The sequence below is a fragment of the Euprymna scolopes genome, chromosome 14 (assembly GCF_053919585.1).
Source record: "Euprymna scolopes isolate OS-2025 chromosome 14, ASM5391958v1, whole genome shotgun sequence".
In the NCBI taxonomy this organism is placed as follows: domain Eukaryota; kingdom Metazoa; phylum Mollusca; class Cephalopoda; order Sepiida; family Sepiolidae; genus Euprymna; species Euprymna scolopes.
Window position 1 is genome coordinate 38224495 of NC_136495.1, and position 20889 is coordinate 38245383.

The 20889-nt window shown below is 31.6% G+C and overlaps 1 protein-coding gene across 9 annotated transcripts in view; it reads left to right on the forward strand.

Annotated features, from left to right (window-relative positions):
- LOC145292962 (kinesin-like protein KIF21A) overlaps window positions 1-20889 on the forward strand; it is a 267292-nt gene that overhangs the window by 216369 nt on the left and 30034 nt on the right. For all 9 annotated transcript variants that reach the window (XM_080139175.1, XM_080139176.1, XM_080139177.1 and 6 more), the window contains 7 exons: window positions 1442-1623; window positions 3547-3633; window positions 5247-5357; window positions 8517-8647; window positions 9609-9795; window positions 18477-18632; window positions 20166-20286. In XM_080139175.1, the coding sequence (XP_079995301.1) occupies window positions 1442-1623; window positions 3547-3633; window positions 5247-5357; window positions 8517-8647; window positions 9609-9795; window positions 18477-18632; window positions 20166-20286 (975 nt within the window). The remainder of the gene's footprint in view (window positions 1-1441; window positions 1624-3546; window positions 3634-5246; window positions 5358-8516; window positions 8648-9608; window positions 9796-18476; window positions 18633-20165; window positions 20287-20889) is intronic.

Below are 20889 nucleotides of genomic sequence, written 5' to 3' on the forward strand. Positions count from 1 at the left end.
AACATCAACAGAATTTCTATGAAAAGTTTCTTTCCATGAACTTCACATCTGTGGAATATGTTGCTCCAAGATTGCTTTCTTGAGGACTACATTATGACTATCTTCAAATCCGATGTCAATAGACACTTATCATAAAACATTTAATTTCATTTATTTTCAATCCTCTTATAATACCCATTCATATCTATTCATCTCATTAAATCTCATCCTCAAGTGACTTTTAGACTTTATGAGTGAAAATAAACAAAAGCTCGTTTTAAATTTGTTGAAGTAAGTCCTAATTGGCTCTGATGATTTTGTAGAGAAGGTAATATAGAGGTTATGCATAATTTTCCAGACATTTTTTTCTAGGAGTTACTTGCCCCCTCTGTGCAGTGACGTTTAGTGATATCAAAGATGACCACTCAAATCTCTGCTGCACAAGACAAGTCTAAATTAAGTTGAGTTATGAATTGAAAAAAAGAAACTAGTGAATTTGATAAATGTGACATTAAAACTTTCGACAGATAGAAAAATGATTTTAATAAGACAAATAGAAAGATGGCCTAAATAACACTAGGAACTGCATTTATCATTTAGCAAGTTTTTTTGTTTTGATCAAGCTTTAAAAATGAAAATAATTTGTTACTGATAGAACCAGATAGAAAAATATAAATTTTATGTCACTTAGTATTTGAAGTTATTGATGTAAGGGAGATAACTCTGACTAAATTTTTTATTTTTCAAGATATTTTGGTATGCTGAAATGAGCATAATTTCAAAGAATTGTACTTGTTAAAAAAAAATAAACCTTTTTTTATTTTTTTTTTGTAATGCTAAAGACTACATTTTTGTTACACAAAAAAGTTGCATCAACTTTTTTGTAAATTATTTCATTCTTTTTTAATATTAAAATGTTTTTAATACATATTACAATTCTTTTACAACTAGCATTGCACTTTTTTTTAGATAAAAAGTACAATTCCTCAAAGTTGTCAGTTTCAGGGTCCTAAATTTTTTCTGGAAAAACAAATCCTAATCAAACGGAGTTACCTCCCTCACATCAATGACTTCAGATGCAAAAGCGTCAATCTTATGTACATAAAATAGAAATATGTATTGGAAATTACTATTCATTTTTATATAAAAAAACTTTCTGTATCATATTTATGAAAGTGCATTTGTTTAAGGTGTAGTTAACACTAAAAAAATGGACTGTTTTAATGGTTTATTTTTGGTTCACATCTTCATATTTTTTATGTACATATTGTAATTATGTGCTCAATCTAGAATAAATGAAATTTAAAAGAAAATCTCAAATATAGATTTTTAGAGCCATTGATATCAACAGCATAATTAGACCTCAGTTTTATTTTTAAAAAATATATATTTAAAATTTTTTTAAAAGATATTTTGCAACAAAAATAGTTCAGTTATTTCACGTCATTATTTTTATTTTCAGGCTCGAAGACGAACTGCTACACCCATGGAATTACTGTATCCGGCAGAGTCACCGGATTTAGATAATACTTTGATTCCTGTCCTGGAATCGTCTCGTGAAGAAATTACAACACCACCCTATGTGTCGGGTGATATTGACTTTAAGGCACTCACCAAAAGTGTTGACACTCTTGACACGATGGGGTATAGTTTATATTGTTTCCATTTTTACACAAAATACCTTTTACTTTATTGGTTCCCATCATTTGGAAGCACTTATGTTTTTGTCACAGTATGTCTTCTGACTTCTATTGGTTTGAGAATATCCACATATAGGATGTCCCCCAAAATTTGACATTAAAAAAAAAAAATATTTTGAAAAACTACTCTGGTACAATGAGTAATTAACGGAAATAAACTTTAACAAAAAAATTTTTTTTTGTTATATATTGCTGCATGAAAATCCCCTTAAATATTAACGTCAAACAAATTGAAGGTTATATTTACTACAGCTATCAGTTAGTAAAACACCTTGTCCCATAGTTTCAAATGACTAGAGGCTTACATAATGCACAGGTCAAAGCAAGTTTGTGTTCAACGGGTTGACAGTTAAGGATGGCATATTATACATAATTTAAAAGGTTAAAACACTCCGCGTGTGTCTAATTGTTAGTGAAGTGAAGGTAGTATGTTTTTTGAATAACGGGTTTTTTCTAGGCTTAGAAGCATTTTTGCAGTTGACAATGCAGAGAGGAACGACCCTTGCAGCCTATTACAATGTAATAGGCTAACAGTGTTGGCAAATAAGATGATATAATAAAACTATATAAATGGTAATATTTTTATACCTACAGTATTTAATGCTTACACAATCATTGGTGTAGGAAAATATAATTACTACCAGTTGAGATTCCAACCCAATCACAAAGTAATTCTTGACTTTGTATGTAGGTTAGCATTCTACTGTCAGGTTACCAGAAATTAACACAAGAATTAACGAAAATTAATTACCTATAAATGCAAAGGAAATGTGCATAAACAGTCAATAGTATTCAACGACAGGAAATCAGAATGTTGCATTTTTTGGCTTTGGTTAATTTTTTTTTTTTTCCCCCTTCAGACGGCCCAACTTAAAGAGGCTTATAATGATAGATTTATTTTTAAGACAAAAATGTCTTGTCCATTTTATACACAGCCATTTTCTTTTGGCTCGCAGGCTTATAAACCTTGTCAGGTATGGTGTAATTGACAATCCTGTCCTCCAGATGAAGACAACACTTTCTCTGACAGAAAATAAATGCTAACCAGAAACTTACATAAGATTTCTAACTAACTGTGCCAATATCCAGTTTTGTGGATCTTTAAAGGCACAGAGTGAGTGCAGAAGGATTGACAAAACAACAGGTTCCAACTATCATGGCCCCCAAGATTTGATTTTGAGATATATCCAAGGCATGGCAATATTACATTTGATGTCCCAAACCAGAATAAGACCCGAGGGTTAGCACAGCATCTCTCGTTTGCACTACAAAATTTAATTAAATTAAATTGAACAGTTGATTCTTGGACAGATTCTAAATTGTCATTACTTTTGACTAGAAAAATATCTTGAATAAGAATGGGAACTGCATTTATCATTAAGTAGTAATTATTTTTTTCTTAAAATTATTTTTATTGGGCTTTGAAAATGGAGAGATTTGTTATTGATAGAACCTGATAGGAAAATAATTTTATGGACATAAAATAGAAATATGTATTGGATATTATCATTTTTATAAGATATTATTACTGCATCATATTTGTACAAGTCTATTTTATCTAAAGTACATAGTAAATACCTAAAAAAAAAAGTAATTAAAAAACAAAACAAAAATAATGTTTAAATGATTTTTTTTTCATCTCTTCATGTTAAATTAAGTCATAATTTTTAAAAATTTTAATTTCATTTAATTCTTTATGTATTGTTAACATGATCTAGTGTGGAAGTGGTTAAAGCAAGCAGAAAAATAATCTAATAAATCACATTGAGCAGGCCTGGTTACTATGCAAAATTTAGTAAAGAACAAAATGTATTTAAAAAAACAACTGTCTTTAATTATTTAATTAATTTTATTTTTTTCTTTGAAGGAAAAGTTCTGAATCTGAAGCTGGTCTTTCACCTGTACCACTGCGCCGAGTCAACAGTGCTTCAGATTCTTTGAAACCTAAATACGGGTGAGTAGATTAATTTGAAGAATGAGACAAACTGGTTGTATGTTCTGCAAAAACTACATATTTGATTATATATTTTTCAAAAAGAATATTTATTTTAGTAAAAGTATCATTTTTAAAAGCTATATATATACATATATATACACATATATATAATATTATACACACACACGTGTAAGCACGTAATTAGTTCATAGAAAATCATAATGTAGGTGAAAAAATGTAACTTGTTTCATACCGAGTATTTTTGACGATTTTAGAAGTAAGATAAATCCCAATTTTTTATTCTGCATTTTTGGTAGGATATTCTTGAAAATAATTTTCAGAAACCTTTTCCTTCCTCAGACCTTGAATGAGTTTATATATGCACACAATTGACCTAAGTTTTTTGAATATTAAAAGAAATAAAACTTATTTTTTATAAATATTCTCCACACCTTCGTGTGTGTACATATATATATATATATATATATATATATATATGCACAAGTTGTGGAGGATATTTGTTCAGAAAAAAATAAGTTTTATTTATTTATTTTTTTTTAATATTCACACTTTGGTCAGTTTGTCTTCATGGCTTGTTCTATAGATGAACCCATCTTTTAGCTTTGACAGCTTCAAAAGGAACTTGGAATCTGCCATATATTTTCATCACTGTTTCCTGACTTTAACTTCCAAAAGATCTAATGATCTTGGTCTTTAGCTTATCTTTAGTTGCAGCCTATTTTGTTAGTCTCATTCTACTCTGCTGCACACAAGTAGGTCAGGTGAAGTATGGTCAACAGTTCTGACCATCAGGTGTGGCTGATATGTCAAGGTGCCAAGTCTTGCTGCCACACATTTAGCCTACTTGCAGATACTTGATCCATCCAGAATTTTACTTTCTTGCTTGGAATGCCGATATAGCCTTGGTGTTCAGCCTAAAGTCTTCAGAGAAGTGAAGTGTTGCTATTATCTTCAGCCCCAAACTCTAGTATTCCGACAAAGTCAAATCGTGATGTTGCCTTTTGTATTCCTTTCTAACATTTTCTTAACATTCTCTTGCTGTAGTCCTAGTGCTACCAAATCAGTTTGTCTGAAGATGCTAGCTTCCTGATCTAAAATGAACCAAATATTTTTTCCATTCTCTTTGCAAAACTCAAACATGTTCTGCAGTCAAAAAAAAACAAACAAAAAAACAATGATCTTCCTCTACAAAACAACCAAACCAAGCACCATGAATAAATATTTGGAGATATATAGAACTTGAAGTTTTTCCAAAATTACTGGATTCAGCATTAAATAACCTCCCAAAAAGGTAGATTATGGCATAAAACAACTAAACCAAGCCTCCTACGACAGAGAAAGTCAAAAATCTTATCATTCAGCATTGATTGTAAGGACCCCCCCCCCATATCTCTTCCAAAAATATGGAGGTTCAAAATTAGCCATAATCAATTCTCTAAAAATAAAATGGGTATAGATTTCATGAAGAAAAAAAAATGACAAAAGTTTAAAAAAAAAAAAAAAAAAATAGGCATAAATTAACAGTTGAAAATTGTGAATGAACATTATCCACACCAAGTATGTATGTATTTGTATGTATAAGTAAAATGCTCGCGTTTTATTGTTTGCAGCAGTGAACTTGCAAGTCCCCAAGGTTCACCGTCAGTCACACGAAAACGGAATAACGATGTTTTCAAAAGATTAACTTGCAATACAGGCACTGGTTCACCAGATCCAAACAGGTATTCAAGTTTCGTTATTTTATTTACTTTTTCTTGAATTTATAAAATATTTGGTAATTTATTTGCATAGATTAAACGATTGTATTTAACTTGATCCTGCAAGGGACCACAGGAGTTTTTGTTGTCATGATGGCTGCTCTCTTATGATTATAATTGAAGTCGTTTAATAAAAATTATTGAAGAATGTTTTCTTTTAATTTAGAAACCTGAAATTGTTTGGTTTTATTCAAGAATACAAGTGTACATGTAGTTAAAAAAAAACAATATAACAACATAAATTAGCATGAGATATAAATCTGTCCTTTATTTTAACATAAGAAAAAAATTAAAAGGTAACTGTAGTAGTAAGTCTTCTAATGCATTCACCTCCAAAAGACAGAAGGTCTGTTCTGTTTGCTATCAATACACAAAGGTTGAGAGAGGAAGAAGCAGCAGTAGGTGTGGTTGGTTTTATGGGAAAGAGGGTAAGACTACCCGCGAGAATTCACAAGATTTGAGAGGAATAAAAGACCGAGTTTGGACGGATAGGCGACTATGCTTTTGCTCAAGCAGAAAAAAAACAGTGAGAGGAGAGGAAAGTTTCTTTCTAAAAAAGAAAAAAAAAAAAAAAAAAAAAAAAAAAGAAAAAAGTCCACCTGAAAGTGAGGCTGAAGGACCCAGCAGTTTTCAGTAACATATGTGATTCTCTTGTATTTGAATGAAACTGCAACAAATGTAATAAGCGTAAACTACAAACGTTAACAATGGACATTTATCAAATATTCAAACAATTTTCATGTTTTATCTCTGGTCTTTGACACTTTGTTATTCAACAATCTTTAGTAAGTCCGGCCGAAATTTCTGTAGTTCATGTTTTTTTTTTTTTTTTTTTTAAAAAATTTTTTTTTTAACACAGGTATCACCACTTATCAAGGCGTGGAGGCCACTCTAGGATAAGGGTTAATGCTTATACATTAGTCATGTGATGATAGCGTAGTAAACATAAGTAGTGGGAATTTTGTAAATTGGATTACTTAGGGGGACAGTTCATCCAAAACTTGTTTACGTTGGACTTGAAGACGATCATATTGTAGTCAGCTGGAAAGCAGGTAATCGGAAGAGTACCACAGGCGTGCAGTTCTAAGAAAGAAGCTTTGTTCGTGGAATCTACATTTAGGTTTAGGCACAGATCAGATAATTACAAGCAATTGATTTTAGAAACTTCATTATTTAGGATGTAAAGCAAAGATAGATAAATGCTCAGTACATTTCAGACGCACATATTTTTGATATTTTCTTTTCTTTGCACCACTTTTTCAAATTCGTTTAAAGTCGTCTGTTTGTGGTGGGCTACAAATGAGCTTGCAATGGATCGCATGTGGCCCACAGGTCACATGTTTGATATGCCTGGGCTAAATCACTTGTGGTCTGTTAAACTAGTACGAGGAGTGATCTAAAAGTAATGTATCCTATTTTTATATTCTGCCTGAATAGATCAGAGGAGATTGCAAATGGCATTGTTATGATCACTGAACTTGCGTATTCATGAACTGAGAGTTGCAGGTATTGATAGTGTGAGACTCTAAGAAAACAATCCCTGTCATGGACATGCATCAGAAGCATAGATGCGTCATTAAATTCCTAGCAAAAGTGCATTGAGAATAGTGGTGACCATGTAGAAAAATAAATTCTGGAGCATAAAAAGTCGCTCATCTCATGGTATCACTCATGTCTTCGTAGCTCTTCAACTTTTTGAGTTAAAAAAAAAAATAAGTCTTTATTCTTGCAACGACCCTCGGATTTGTGTTCTATACTCCTATAAATTTGGGGTTTTGCATATTGATATTCATATTAAAAACCCTTTTTTTCTATTTAAAAAAATACAACTTTGTTATATATGGGTCGTGGAATTGCATTCACTAGCAAAAGATCTAATTTGCATGTTCTTTTAAACATTAATTTTAATTCCCTATTCTTTTTTTCTTATGGGATCATCTTTACTTAACTGTTATATGTAATTATATTGATGTAGATATTCTACATGATTTATACTTGTGTAATATTATAGTAAACACAAATCTGTTTCCATATATATTTATGTATACATATATTTTTTTAATAGTTTTGCCTACCAAACTCATAGAGTTTTTGGTCTAGAGACATGAAACTTAATATATAGGGTATTTGAATCCATGCCAAACTTTATATTTGGGTTTTATCCTGGGAAAATTGTGAAAATAAGAGTAATTGCCAGGTGAAGGTCCAATGCCAGCGTTACAAATATGCATGCATAACATAGTAGCTATTGGTTGATGTTTTAATTTTTATCCTTGCAGCAAACATGTCTTCATAGCTCAGTCATTAATGGCAGAGGAAAAAATAAATCTTAAGCTAAATGTTTTGGTTTCGATTCTTGATGGTGGCGCACAAGGCTTTTTTTTTTTTTTTTTTAAATAATTCCTATATATTGGGTCCAATATAATACGAAATCTGCATTAATCAAAATATCGTATTTAGTCATATTTTATGACTGGGTAATGCTGGGCGCCCTGCTAGTGTGTGTGTGTATGTGTATATATATATATATATGTGTGTGTGTGTGTGTTTTAAATGAATAAATCTAAAAGCATTTTATTTATACTTATCAAAATGGCTCAATCAGACAACATAGTCTTTTAGAATATTGTAAATATATAGTAAAAAGATAAGATGCAAATTAGGCACAAAAATCTGCTTGCATAACTATTTTTTAACAGTTAATAAACTAGTGGGACATGTTGAAATTTCAGCTGTATTCTTGCCTTTTTAAAAAAATTTTATTACTATTTTTTCCTTTCATTTTTATGTGTTATAGTCTCAGGATAAATAGAACAGTAGTTGTACTTTAAACATAAAACAAAAATGCATTTCATCTATGCTTATCTGACTTATTTGCTGCTAAACTCATTTTTAGAACATAATCCATCGTATCTGAAATTATCTAGGGCTTCCCCTTTCCTGGGGGATTTATTGCACCACAACCGTTGATCATCGCTTTTATCTTTGACTTTTACTTTCTACAGGATTCCTCCAAGTAAGCATCTACATATGCAGATAAATGTAGATTTAATAAGTCTTTTTTTTTGTTTGAATTTTCATAAATTGTCTGATCTTTTAATTTTTTTTCTTTTCTCTTTTTAGAGGCTGTATAACACGGGTTAACACTGGTGGCCGTAGTTCGCCTGTGTTCTGTTCCCATGTGGTGGAAGGTCACTGCAAACCGGTCTTATCAGTCTATGCCACTGAAAAGTTATTATTTACCAGTAGTAAAGGTAAAACTATTTCCAGAACCCTTTCTTATATATTTTTTATGATAAAGTGGCTTATATTCACTGGGAAATTTTATCAGTGTACAAGCCCCCCCCCCCCTTTTTTTCTCAATGAAATTTAATAAGTAGGAATACCTAATGCAACTAAATCTATATTATATTTTTCTTAATATCTGTCCATTTCACCTATTTTTATTTTTTTAAACTGCTTGGCCAAGCTGGCTGAAATTTTGTATAAATCTTTGTTATAAGGTACAGCAAACTAAGTATTATAGTATCTATTCGATGCAGAATTAAGTATTAATAGAAATTAGTCATCACAATACCATATGTATTTTAAAAGTTTGGTATAAAGTACTCATATGTCCGCAGTTTATCAGCAGTTTATATCTTTTGCTTGTTTTTAACAGGCTTAAAGTCTAGTCTATATGTATAACTGTCTCCAGTAACCACGATTGTGGGGATTAACTGTGTCCATTTGCCACTGTTTAGTCTTGTCTGATAGTTTATTTCCATGTTTTCTTAGAGCACCCAGTTTTCGTTTGATTGTCCAATCTTAGGTAAGTGCTGATATACCCCTCACTACTTTCAACATGGCCAAACTAACAAAGACAGTTTGCCCTCATTAGGATATGAATTCTTAGGATGGCCAATTTCTCAAGTAGTATCTTACTTAATGTTCTGGATCTAGTCTGGCTTTACATTACGTATCCACCTAATCATTGCATTGTCATTTCTCTGGAGTCAGGCAACACTCAATGTCATACATGTTTTTACATGGCCTGAATATTTTTTTTACAGAAGATATTTATCAGCAGCAAAAGTAAATCAACGCAGTCAACATTTTTGCTCTCTGCAGAAAATTAAACTATTAATAAATACTATTAAAAATGCTTTAAAGGTTCACAACTAATGTACAAATTTAATTTCTCTTTGTTGTAATCCTATTCTGCTTATTTCTTAGATCGTACAGCAAAAGCCTGGGATCTGAATACTGGTTTGGAACTGCAAACGTTTACAGGTCATCCTAATAATGTTAACGTTGTTAAGTACAATGAGACAACACATACGCTTTTCACTGTGTCGCAGTCGGAAATAAAACTTTGGGATATTCGGACCAAAAGCATTCCAACTTGTTTGATTACATTGAAGTAAGTAATTTTTCTTTAACATAATAACGGGCAAAGTAATTGTTGATTAAGAGAAGTCTGCATGCATAGTGTAATGTATGGAAGTGAGACTTGGTCAGTGAAGGTTGAGGACATGTTTCATGGAAAGAAATGATAATGAAATGATAATTATACGATTAATGTTTAATGTATTAAAGATGAGCTTAGATCTGATGACACTAGGAAAATTAAATCTGGAGTATATAAGATGTTTGCAGAACAGGAGACTTTGATGGTTTGGTCACATTGAAAGAATGAATGAGTTTAATAAATGTGGAACAGTTGAGGGAGCAGGATCAGTTGGCAAAAGTTCAAGGAAAACCTGGGAGGAAATAAGGATGGATTTGAAGGAGTGATAATGACCTGGCCAGAGATAAGTTTTGAAGTCAATTTCTAAAAAGCCATTCAACACATGCAAGCATGTAAAAGAGATATTAAACTGAATATGATGACAAAAATAATTGAAAAGGGTTAATATGCTATAAAAACAAGAAACATGCTTTTGTTTTTTTGTGGAAATTGCTTGAGGTGAGGTATTAAGCCATTTGGTGTAAAGAGTAAAAAAAAAATATATATATATCTCCAAGGTAAAAAAAAAAAAAAAACAGCCAAAGATAAGTGAGATGGATAGATTCCAACCCCAAAACAGCAATTTTCTCTTGTCAGAAACATGGTTCATAGAATGTGAGGAGTAAAGGACAAAAAAAAGGAAGCAATTTATCTTAAGATTTATGTTGATTTGGGGAAAATGCTTTATGAACTAAAAATTAGTAATGAATTCTAGTGATATATAAGATTAAAAAAAAAATAGTCAAAAAAGATGTTTAATAATTTCATGCAGGATCACTCCCTACTCTAATCATCAATAAAATTCACTATCCTTCCTGCATTCCAACCATATTTCATACAAGTAAATTTCTGTATATATATATATATACCTGACTTGTCCACCAAGTTTCAGTCATGAATATCCAGCAGTCTTTTATCATTGTTCAGTAATATTGGGGAGTAGTACTTCATTGATCATCTCATCAGGTTTGATCCTGAATGTGCTCCACATTCTCTAGAGTTTAGTTCCTTCTAGATTATATCTGCAGAGTTCTCAAAGATAATGTCTATCAAAAAAATCCCAGACTATTCCTGAACTGAACAAGGATATCACAGCTAAAATCATGGCAGTGATAAGAGAGGCATATCAGATATTATCTGGTTGACAAAAATGTTCTTGCAGTTTTTAACATTTAAATTCAGATGCACATATCTCTGCTCAAACAAAAATTTATTGATCGAAATAAACACTCAGAATCAACACTTGCCTACACAAAACAAGTGTATTTATGCCAGTAACATAAAAATCTTGCGTTCTGGTGGCGATGAAGTTGCTAAAGGTGTTTTTTGATATCGGTTAGGTTTTTGTAGCATTTCTTGTGCAGAAAGTTGTTGAGATGCTTGAAAAAGTGGTAGTCAGTAGGTGAAAGGTCTGGAGAGTATGGCGGATGAGGCAGTTTTATCGCCAAATTCGTTCAACTTCTGAAGGGTTGGTTTAGCAATGTGCAGTGAAGCCTTTTCTGTTGATTAATGCTGGTTATTAAAGTTTCTGATGCATTTCATCCATTTGTTAACAATACTTGTCTGCCATAATGGTTTCGCCGGCATTAAAAAAACTAATGGATGAGACCTGTTGCAGATCACCAAACGGTGAGCATGACCTTCTTTTGATGCAACTCTGGCTTCGGGAAGTGTTGTGGAGCTTCGTTGGTGTCTAACTGCTGAGCTAAGTATCGCTGATTGTTGTAATAACCCTCTTTTCATCGCAAGTCACAACGCGGTTGAGAAATGGGCTCTTTATTGTGTAAAAGAAGGGAAGATGACACTTCATAACAGCGTTTTTGGTTGTCTTTCAATTCATGAGGCACCCATTTATCAATGTTTTTTTTTTTTTTTTTCTCCTTTCCAATCTCAAGTGGTTGGGAATTGTCATATGTTACATCTAATTTAGAAGCAATTTCTCTAACAGTGGATTGGCTTTGACTGAGGCTCTTAATTGATCATTGTCAACATCTGATGGCCAACCACTATGCTTATCACCTTCAAGACTCTCGTCGCTGCTATGAAATTTTTTAAACCACCATTGTTCTATGCGTTCAGTAGTAGTCCCTGGGCTAAACACTTTGTTGATATCGCAAGCTGTTTCAACAGGTTTTTGACCTAGCTTGAATTGAAATAAGAAAATTGTGCGAATTTGCTTTTTTTTCTTGTATTCAACGCTCTGAAAAGACAATTGTTTTAAAACTATTGTAATCTAAACTATTAGATAGAGCAAACAACGGTCTTTTAAAATGATTATATATATAAAAATGTAAATTTGGTTCATTAAAAGTGAATAAAACCATATTTCTACATTACCAATTTATTTGAAATTTTCAGACAACCCATCTTTAGAGTCGAGGGATGTTTTTATGTCATTAAAATAAATTTACCTCGCGAATTATTAAAATATTAAATAAAATATAAATATTTTTCAAAGTCGTTTCTGCAAGACTTGCCCGGTTTTATTTCTGGTAACTTCCGTTTCAACTACTCTCAAATTACCAGATAAGTAAAAAAAAACAAAAAAACTTACTCATGCAGAGAGTGATTCGTGCTGAAATAATAACGTTATTTAAAAAGCCATTCTTAACATGGGGAAGGGAGGGTGTTTTGTACCTATTCTGTACTTTAACCTTACAATTGAATAAAAACATGAAACTTTAATTAAACGTGAAAATACGATTTTAAAAAAAATAGCGCGGATCACTCTCTGCATTAGCACAAAAAAAAAAAAATAATCCCATATTTTAAAAATTTAAATTCGTTTATGTACTTACCAATTTTTTAATTTTAAATTCCTTTATGTTAAGGCTTTTCACTCATGAAACATTACGTTTTAATTGTTTAGTTTCTTTTCACGGCATTGTTTACATAAAAGTTTTAACTTTTTCTAAACTGTTTCATTTTTACGACATGCCTCAACGTATTATAAGCACCCTAACCTCCCCATGTTAAAAAAAAATAAAACGCCCTTCCATAAACCTCGAAAGCCGTTCTTAATATGGGGAGGTTGGGGGTGTTCATTCCGAAAGCCGTTTTAACATGGGGAAGTTAGGGTGTTTATAATATGCTGGGGCGAGTCGTAAAATTAACGAAGTTGCTATCTATTATTTATTGCAAAAATTGCTTGAAATTTATTTATTTGACAAAAAAAAAATTACATTTTGGTACTCCTTGGGCGTTGAGTTCCATGGCGACCAGCAGGAAAAAATAATAGTCGCTCCCTTAGTCCCCCACCCCACCCTGCACGTAACATATTTTATTTACTGACGTTGCCGTAACTAAACGATTTTGTCACATTTACAAACATTTATTTATTTATTTTGAAAAAAGTTTTACTTTTTATGAATATTAAAAGAAAAATGGGTACTCATGCAGAGAGTGATCCATGCTGAAATAATGTTATTTAAAAAGCCATTCTTAACATGGGAGGGGAGGGTGTTTTGTACCTATTCTGTACTTTAACCTTGCAATTGAATAAAAAAAAAACAACTTTAATTAAACATGGAAATACGATTTAAAAAATAGCGCGGATCACTCTCTGCATTAGCACTGAAAAATGTTACTAAACATTTATTAATAATTTCTCACTTTTACAAACATTTGATTTTAAATTTCTTAAATGACGACTTTTATCGACTTTTTTTTTTAAATATCCCCCCCCCAATTGGTGTTTATTCCGAAATCCGTTGTTAATATGGAGAGGTTGAGGGTGTTTATTCTGAAAGCCGTTCTTAACATTCGTGGAGGTGGACCTAATGTAAAAAAAAAAAAATAAATAAATTTAAAAAAAAAACTAAATCATTTACTGATAACTTCTCACTTTTACAAATATTTTTTAATTTACATGCGCGGATGAACAAATTGTTGAATAGTGCGAAAACAAAACGTTTTTGTAATAAACTTCGGGATAATTTTTTGGGTAAATATTTGCATTTAGGTCCACCTCCACAATTTTCTTTTTTAAATGACGACTTTTATTGATAAATAAATTTACTTCTTCGCAACTTTTATTGATAAATAAATCTACTTCTCTGCCACGGCCACTGAACCCCTCTTTTTTTTTTTTTTTTTTTTTTTTTAAATAGTATTTTCGGGTGGGTATGCTGACAACAAATATCAGTTAAATTTTGCAAATATCCCCCCCCCGCCCCCCTCCAAAAGTGGTGTTTATTCCGGAAGCTGTTCTTAAGATGAGGAGGTTGGGGGTGATTATAAGGTGGACCTAATCCAAAAAAAAACAAAAAAAAAAAAAAAAAAAGTTTTTTATGCGTACATAAGCAACTATTTTTTTATTAACTTTTTTTTTTTAACTTTTTTATTTAAAAATTACTAAATTTCAATGAATAGAATAATAAATCATTTATCATTAATGTGTTTTTGGTTTTGTGTTGAATGAAACTTTTTTTTTTTTTCATTACAATAATGAACCAATTTAAATCTTCCGGCATGCGTTTAAGGGTTACGAAATTATCAAATCGTTTAGTTACTAAGCCAACGTCAGTAAATAAAAAAAAATGTTACCTGCGCATGCATTAGCCTTGACTGGGGGGGGGGGGCTAAGGGAGCGACCATTAAATAATTATGCTGATTGCCATGGAACTCAACGCCCAAGGAGTACCTAAAGTGGCACTTATGCACTTATGTTATCGTGCTATTTTTTAAAATAGTATTTTCATGTTAAATTCAAATTCTACAATATGTTTTTGTTTTATTAATTTGTTAAGTGAAAGTACAGATAACCTGGTCAGTTTCTAATGTGAGGAAAATCTAGCTCCCCCCCCAAAAAAAAGGGGTACTCTGGATAATAACAAAACATTAAAATTGCCTCAGTCTCGAAAGATTTCTTCTCTACTGAATGAGGAAACAAACGGTGAAGTGTAGTTCACCTTCTGTTTTTCTCCCCCTCTCTCTTCCTCTCTTAATATCTCTCTCTATCCATCTCTCCCTTTCCCTCTCTCAATCTATCTTTCTCTCTATATCACCCTCTCCATCTCTTTGAGCCCCTTTCTCTCTCTAACTCCCTCTCTCTCTCCTTTCCTCTGTCTCATCCCTCTGTTTCTAACTCTCCCCCTCTCTCTGTTTATCTATCAATCCCTTTATCTCTCTATCTCCTTCTCTTTCTCTATTTTCCTCTCACTTTCTCTTTTCTATCTATATATCTTCCTCTCTATCTGTCCATCTCTAATCCCTCATCCTATTTTAGTCTCCTAAATTAATTACAGTCAATAAGGCATTGTCAAAACATGGATAAATCCTATTTTAGTCACCTAATTTACTGACTGTGAGAATAGAAGTTATTTGGAAATTACTGCTACCTTGAACAGCACCAGAAGTAACTGGTAAAACCTTTCTAATTAAATTGATTTTGACAGCCATTTAGTAACAAAATGACATAGCCTTAGCCCTTGCTGCATGAGGAATACCTGTGACCTTGCTGCCAAGTAGAAGAATTATTTATTCTACTTTAAAACATTCAATTTTTCAAAAATCTCATGTTTAACATCTCCAAAACATTCAATATGGGGAAAAATATTGCAGAAATGCAAACTTATTGTTTAGGATGAATGCACAATGGTACGCAAAAAATCACTTGAGGCTCTTGGTCGATCCTTGCAAGATTTGCTTGGCAATGTCAGACCATTTGGGAATGCAGTAATATTGCTTGCAGGAGATTTCAGACAAATGTTACCGGTTATTCTTCAATCAACACCAACAGATGGAATAAATGCTTGCCTCAAATACTCTACTTTCTTGTTCCATGTGAAGGCATTAAACTTAACTCAAAATATGAATGTCTAGTTGCAGACTGTTCGATCCGCACAAAAACTTTTGCATCACTTGTGGGAAATTGGGTACGAAAAAGTGCCAGCTGATCAGAGTTAAGGGCAAAATTCTTTGACTTTTAACTTCTGTAAGTTAATTTCATCAAAAGAATAGTTAGTTTAAAAGGTTTTTGCAGATATTCAAATTATAAGAATTCCATTTGACTGAGTGAATGAGCTATTCTTGCAGGTCAATACGAAGATGCCTATGAACTTAACGCTATTATTCAATGTAAAATTCCAAGTGAAGTAGTCAAATACAAATCCATCGACACTGTTGTGAAAGCAGATAAAGTGGTTAATTATCCAACAGCTATATTTGCCAGGGATGCCACCGCATGTATTGCAACTGAAATTTGGTGTACTAATTATCATGTTGTGAAATATAAACCAATCTAACCTTTGCAATGGCACATAGCTTGCAGTAAAAAAAAAATTAACAAACAATATCATAGAAACAACAATCTTAACAGGACCTTTCACAGATGAATATATCTTCATTCCATGCATTCCTATGATTCCACCGGATACATCATTACACTTTAGGAAATTGAACTTTCCAATTTCATTGTCATTTGCAATAACCATCAACAAAGCACAGGGAACAATCTTTACAATTGTGGGCCTTACAGTTACACACTGACTGTTTTTCACATGGACAATTTATGTTACATATTCAAGAGTCACCAAACCGGAAAATCTCTATATCAGCTAAGAAAATGGAATAACAAAAACTGTATACCAATGCAAAATGGAAAATTAAACCTATAAGAAACATGCTTTTTCTCATTTTGGAACTTTTTCCATTGCGCCAATTTGAGCCACAGCAACACGTGGCAGGGTACAGCTAGTATATATATATATATATATATATATATATATAGAAGCGAAAATGTATGTATGTTCAATTTTTGTGTATGTCTGAGAAAGGCTTCTTTTCCGGCGGATTCTCGAGGCTGTGGCTCATTTTTAAAACTTTTTATATCGCGTCTAAATGATAATATCTACGACTTAACAACGGTGATCCCCTCTATTTAATTTGCCTGACTTTGAAACGTTAATTATTTGACATTTTCGGATCGGCACGTGTTACATTTGTTTTTCGGTATAAAAAAAAGCGAAACTCAATTCAAATTGCTGGCCAGTGGTCTCTAGAAAGCTATCTAACGTTTGATCAATGTCGGCTTTGTCATATCAGACGGTTGCTTTCATTTCGAGATGAGATACTCCCCCTAATAAACAGGGAGTTAGTTTCCCCAAAGTTTGTTAAAAACAAACAAGCCGGTTTATTGACCTCATTAAAAACTGTCCCGCAGAAAATGTTAACTGCTGAATACCTATTGCTTACGATTGCTGCATGTGCATTAAGCTTTTCGTATAAAAAAAGATGCCAACAGACTTGCACTCAAAGTTCACGTCATTGACTCGTCAAAAACGGGCACCTGCCAGGTCGCACGTTTTTTTTCTTTTTTTTTCTTTTTTCACACTTTACTATTTTCCAACTGCGCGTCAAGGCTTTGTTTTTTTTTTTTTTTGTTTTTGTTTTTTTTGTTAAACAACAAACGATTTTTCTTTTCATTTAACCAAAAAACACACACACCTACAAACACCCGGGCAACGCCGGGTACCCCCCCCCCCCCCGCTAGTTATAATAAAAACTTATTTGAAAATACATAATTGAAATCAAAATTAAAAATTCCGCAAGAACTTTCTCGACAACCTAATTTTGCACATCGTCTTCATGTATGCCTATCATAGAACACTTATAAAACAGACCATCAAGTAGCACACAGTATTGATCAAGACAGAGGTAGAGATTTGGATCATATCATTGAATGGTAACAGAACAGACTATTGGACATTCATGATTCGAACTTGGTGAACAAGTAAGGCATAGACTGAAATTTATTTGTAACAAATTTGCTTATATTGTAGAAATGATTGAATTTTATTTTGTGTTTTTTGCTTTAATGCTATCATTGTTTATTGTATTTTGATATTTAAGCATCTAATTTCATGCGAACTTTATAAATGAATAATCAAGTGAATTTTAAATGCTGTCAGTGTTACTTAAGAGTAAAAACACTTCCATTACATATCATTTAATATAAATCTATTATAATCAACTTTTATGTCTCTTATGTTTAATAATTGTATCTACTAATCTTAAGTCTCTAATACTTTACAAACGAAAGATTCAGCCACTTTTCAAAATCATTCTATTTACAAATTTCTATATTCATATGTTAGTTATGCATGCTTCTTGTGTTAGCCATTGATGATTCTGAAATATGAAAATATGAAGTTAAATAATATTCCTACTTTTGTAAAAGATGCTCTCAAATATCTTGCACATGTACCTTATATATGTGCATGTGTTATTAAAATTACAAAGATAAGTATTACATTAAAACCTATTATGAAAAGCTCAATATACTAGATAGAGCAATTAACAAAGAAGAAAATTGGAGAAATGAAAATTGAATAAATTACAATTTTAATCAAATATTCGAACAAAGAATCAAAACGAATAATCCTTAACTGATGAATTTTCGAAGGTAGGCTTTTATCAAAGGATAAAAATCAGTAAAAAATGTATTACTTATAAATTTTATATGTATTTATTTTCAACCATTTTGTTAATAGTGGTCTAATTTTTATTTTCATCAATTTTGTTTTCTATATATGTGTATGTATGTGAAAACTAATTAAAAATGTTTGATATTAAATTATGCTTTTAATTTCTAGCTCATCTGGCTTAACCAATATTCCCACAATGTATCAAACTCGGCAGGGGGATCTTGGTCGTGGTGAGCAAATCATTAATGACATTGCTCTCTCTGCGGATGGCACAACACTATTCTCTGCTGTTGGAAATCTGGTTCGCATTTGGGATATCAGGAGGTAATCAATACTTTGACCCTATTTTTCTTTCCTGTCTGTATTTAGAATAAAAAAAAAATGTGTGTGTGTGTGTGTGAATAAAAGCAAAAAAAAACAAACTTTCTATTTGTCTATTAATCTAGCTCTATTTTTAAAATGTATAACTTGTATATCTTTAATATAAATCAATTGTCACGTTAAAAACGACTAGTTTTTTTAAATTGCCTCCTTTGAAAATTTTTGAACATTTGTTAAAGGTTTTGGTAATTGATCCATTTTTAAAATCAGGTTAATTACTGTTAATATCAACAAAACTATATATATATACATACAGGGTATCCACAAAGTCTGACTACATTATGTAGCCAGACTTTGTGGACACCCTGTAAATATGAAATAGGGCAATAAATTGAATAATGGTAAACATTGATTATAAATTGTTAAGTTATGCAAAATACCTGAACAAGTGTTTGGTTTTTGTTAGCTGCTTATTTAGAGTTACACTTATGTAAAAAAAAAAAATCTTTATGATGTATGTATTCGTCATAGAACAAAGATGTTATATTCCAAAAACTAGGTAAATTGATGTGATAGTTTTTAGCTAAAAATATTCAATTTTATGAAGCGAGATGGCATCCAAGAGTCACTATTTTGTTCTAAAATTCAAGCGCACCAATTTAGCTACAATTGGGAATTTCCCAACTATAAACGGTAACAAAAATAAGTGACGTCGACAATAAGGAGGAAACACAACACAAATGTAGTTGTTATAAGAAAACTTGCATTAATAGGAAAGAGAAGGAAGAATGTTTCTTTGCAAAAGCAGTCGCTTTGCGGAACTTAACTATTATTCGTCCTTTTAACACTGTTTGTTTCCTGTGGAATTTGGCCGGGTTGAGGTAAAAAAGAAGGAAGCCTTGTATTTTCGTGCTGCAGTTGCTGTTGAAACTTCTCCCTCATGTCCGGTATGAATGGCGGAGAAGACTGAAAAACACGTGTTGTCTTCAGGGGGTCAACAAGCAAAAGAGGAAGAGAATTCGAAATAACTGCTCTCGAGGGGTTGGGAGGAATCTAAAAAGGGGGAGGTCTGTGATTGGTTGTTTTTCATCCAATCACAGGGCACCCCGTTAGTGACTCCTTAATAATTCCAATATTACTGAGATTTTGTTTGTATTCAAAATAGTTAAGACTTCAATTGCTAAAAATCATTTTTTTTTCTTAGTTAAAAACAAAACCTATTTGATCAATTTATGATTTTTGGAATATGACATTTTTGTTCCATGACGAGTATGTACATCATAAAGAATTTTTTAAATAAATCCAGCTCTAAATAAGCACTGTCATTTATAAATATATATATATATATACATACACACATTTTAAAATGCTTGTATTATTGCTTTAAATAACAGCGATTTTGATTGTAATATAGATGTCTAATAAATGAAAACCAACTTGTATTCATTTAGATTAGATTTTACTTTAAAAACAATTCCAATTTATTTTCATTACAACTTATAAAGTTTGTTTTCAAAATGTTTGTTTTGTTTCCAGCCAAACCCAAGCTTGTATAAGCAAGCTTACAGGCCACCAAGCTCAAGTGATGGTGTTGGCTTTGGCCGAAAAAGAAGAGAAGCAAATTGTTGTCAGCGGATCAAAAGATCATTATATAAAGGTAGACATTTCTCTTGCTATTTAATCATTTTAAACAAAGATTAAGTTTGAGAAACTGAACTTGCTGTCCAATTGAGTATATTTTGCAAATAGTGTTTTATTTTTACAATAAGATTAAAAACAGCAATAGTGTCTAGAGTTCTCCCTATATTGAAAAATAAAGAAAAATCTGTGATGTATGCACCTGTGATGAAATGAAAGTATATTCCCAAATCACGTAAATTGATGAAATAGCTTTATTTTTATAAAGAAAATCATTTTTAAGAGATTAATGGGAATTTGTAGGCATTACAACGCAAATCTCAAGTTTTGAATTATTGATTTTTTATTTATTATTTTTTTTCTAAATGGTGGGCAAAACGGTCATTCCTCTAATCATAAAATATTTTCTTATTTAAAAAATAAATCTGTTTTATCAATTTATGTGATTTTTGGAATATATTTTCATTTTATCATGGGTATATACATCATACAAATTTTTCTTTATTTTTTTATTTTTTTTAATGTAAGGGATAGGAATCCTAAATTAAGAGTAGCACAATAGCATAGAATATTCTAATGTGCAATTAATATGAATTCAAAAACAATGGTATACAAACAAGTG